Source organism: Cryptotermes secundus, unplaced genomic scaffold, assembly GCF_002891405.2.
Source record: "Cryptotermes secundus unplaced genomic scaffold, Csec_1.0 scaffold810, whole genome shotgun sequence".
In the NCBI taxonomy this organism is placed as follows: Eukaryota; Metazoa; Arthropoda; class Insecta; order Blattodea; family Kalotermitidae; genus Cryptotermes; species Cryptotermes secundus.
Genome location: NW_019731279.1, coordinates 386,242 through 387,606, shown reverse-complemented (window position 1 = coordinate 387,606; position 1,365 = coordinate 386,242). Strand labels below are relative to the sequence as shown.

At 43.9% G+C, this 1,365-nt stretch overlaps 2 protein-coding genes across 4 annotated transcripts in view; one reads left to right on the top strand and one right to left on the bottom strand.

Moving 5' to 3' along the window:
* The window catches only part of LOC111866896, a 142,313-nt gene that overhangs the window by 19,490 nt on the left and 121,458 nt on the right, over positions 1–1,365 (top strand). The gene's annotated exons all lie outside the window — the stretch shown is intronic.
* LOC111866894 (glutamate decarboxylase) overlaps positions 1–1,365 on the bottom strand; it is a 93,699-nt gene that overhangs the window by 11,490 nt on the left and 80,844 nt on the right. The window contains exon 8 of the mRNA XM_023856241.2: positions 582–660. Coding sequence (XP_023712009.1) covers positions 582–660 — 79 coding nt within the window. The remainder of the gene's footprint in view (positions 1–581; positions 661–1,365) is intronic.

Genomic DNA, 1,365 nt, shown 5'->3' with positions numbered 1-1,365 from the left:
CATGTTCCTTTGTTTCCATGGCAACGTTTTAGTGACGTCATTCACCGTCATATTACGGCCGCTTGATTACGGTACCGCTACCCGAGGAAACCCAAGCTTTACAGGCTCTTCGAACGAATCTTTGATACACTTACTGCCTATGTCGCTGTCTCAGTCAATCTTGATCACTTAGTCACTGATGTCATATCAACTGCAATGAAGCTAGCTCGCTCAAAGAATAAACAGAAGATTCGTTGCTTCAGCACCGCAGTTTGAATAGTAAAGTTCCCATTACACTTATTGACTGCATACAATGTGACATTTATCCCATTATCCTCTTCCGGCCTCTCCGAGTACACACGTATCAGTCGCGGTTTTCTCGAAACCTTAGATTCTTAAACTTGGCGGCGGTCAAACAAGCGACCGTTCAAGTGACTAGACTGCTGTTGTAGCAGGAGCTACTAATGATAGGGCATTATCTGCTGTACTGAGCCTGGACTGACAGAGGCAGATTGGCCGACTGACGGTCGGTCGTAACGTAACTTTGACTTTGACGCTGAAGAACGCTTAGTATAACTTCTTATCACTGAAACTATACTTACGTCCTGTTTAAAATGAACTGTAGAGCACTGTAGGAGCGCCCCCATCAGCTTGTGCGGGTTCCACGTCACGGAATCTGACCTGGAATAAGAGAATAGCATTAGTGTGGATTGGTCACCTTAATGATATAACAAAGCTAAGAGAGCATCTACAGCTATGATGGGTTGGCTCCACACAGAGCAGTTTAGCTCAGTGTTATTCGAGAAGTACACACCTGGTTATCGTGACTCATGTACCTAAGTCCTTTCAGCGAGTGCCCATATTTTGCTTTGAAATAAGCCATGACTGCTTCCATCATCATCTATTGTGCTGTGCATTTAATTTGATGCGAAATTAACTCTATAGTTGAAGTATCGCAGCTAACTAAAACATATAGGACTAAATTGTTCATCGTAACACTTGGTCTCTGACATTAAGGGAGAACAGGATGCTGAGGAGAATATTTTGACCGAAGAGAGATGAAGTGACAGGAGGTTGGAGAAAACTGCATAATGAGGAGCTTCATTACTTGTACTCTTCTCCAAGTATAATTAGAATTATCAAGTCAAGGAGGATGAGGTGGGCAGGGCGTGTAGCACAAATGGGGGAGACGAATGCATGTAGGATATTGGTGGGAAAGCCAGAAGGAAGGAGACCACTGGGAAGACCAAGACATGTGGATGAACAATATTAAAATGGATCTTAGAGAGATAGGATGGGATGGCATGGACTGGATTGACCTTGCTTAGGATAGGGACCAATGGAGGACGCTTGTGAACAAGGTAACGAACTTTCGGGTTCCATAAA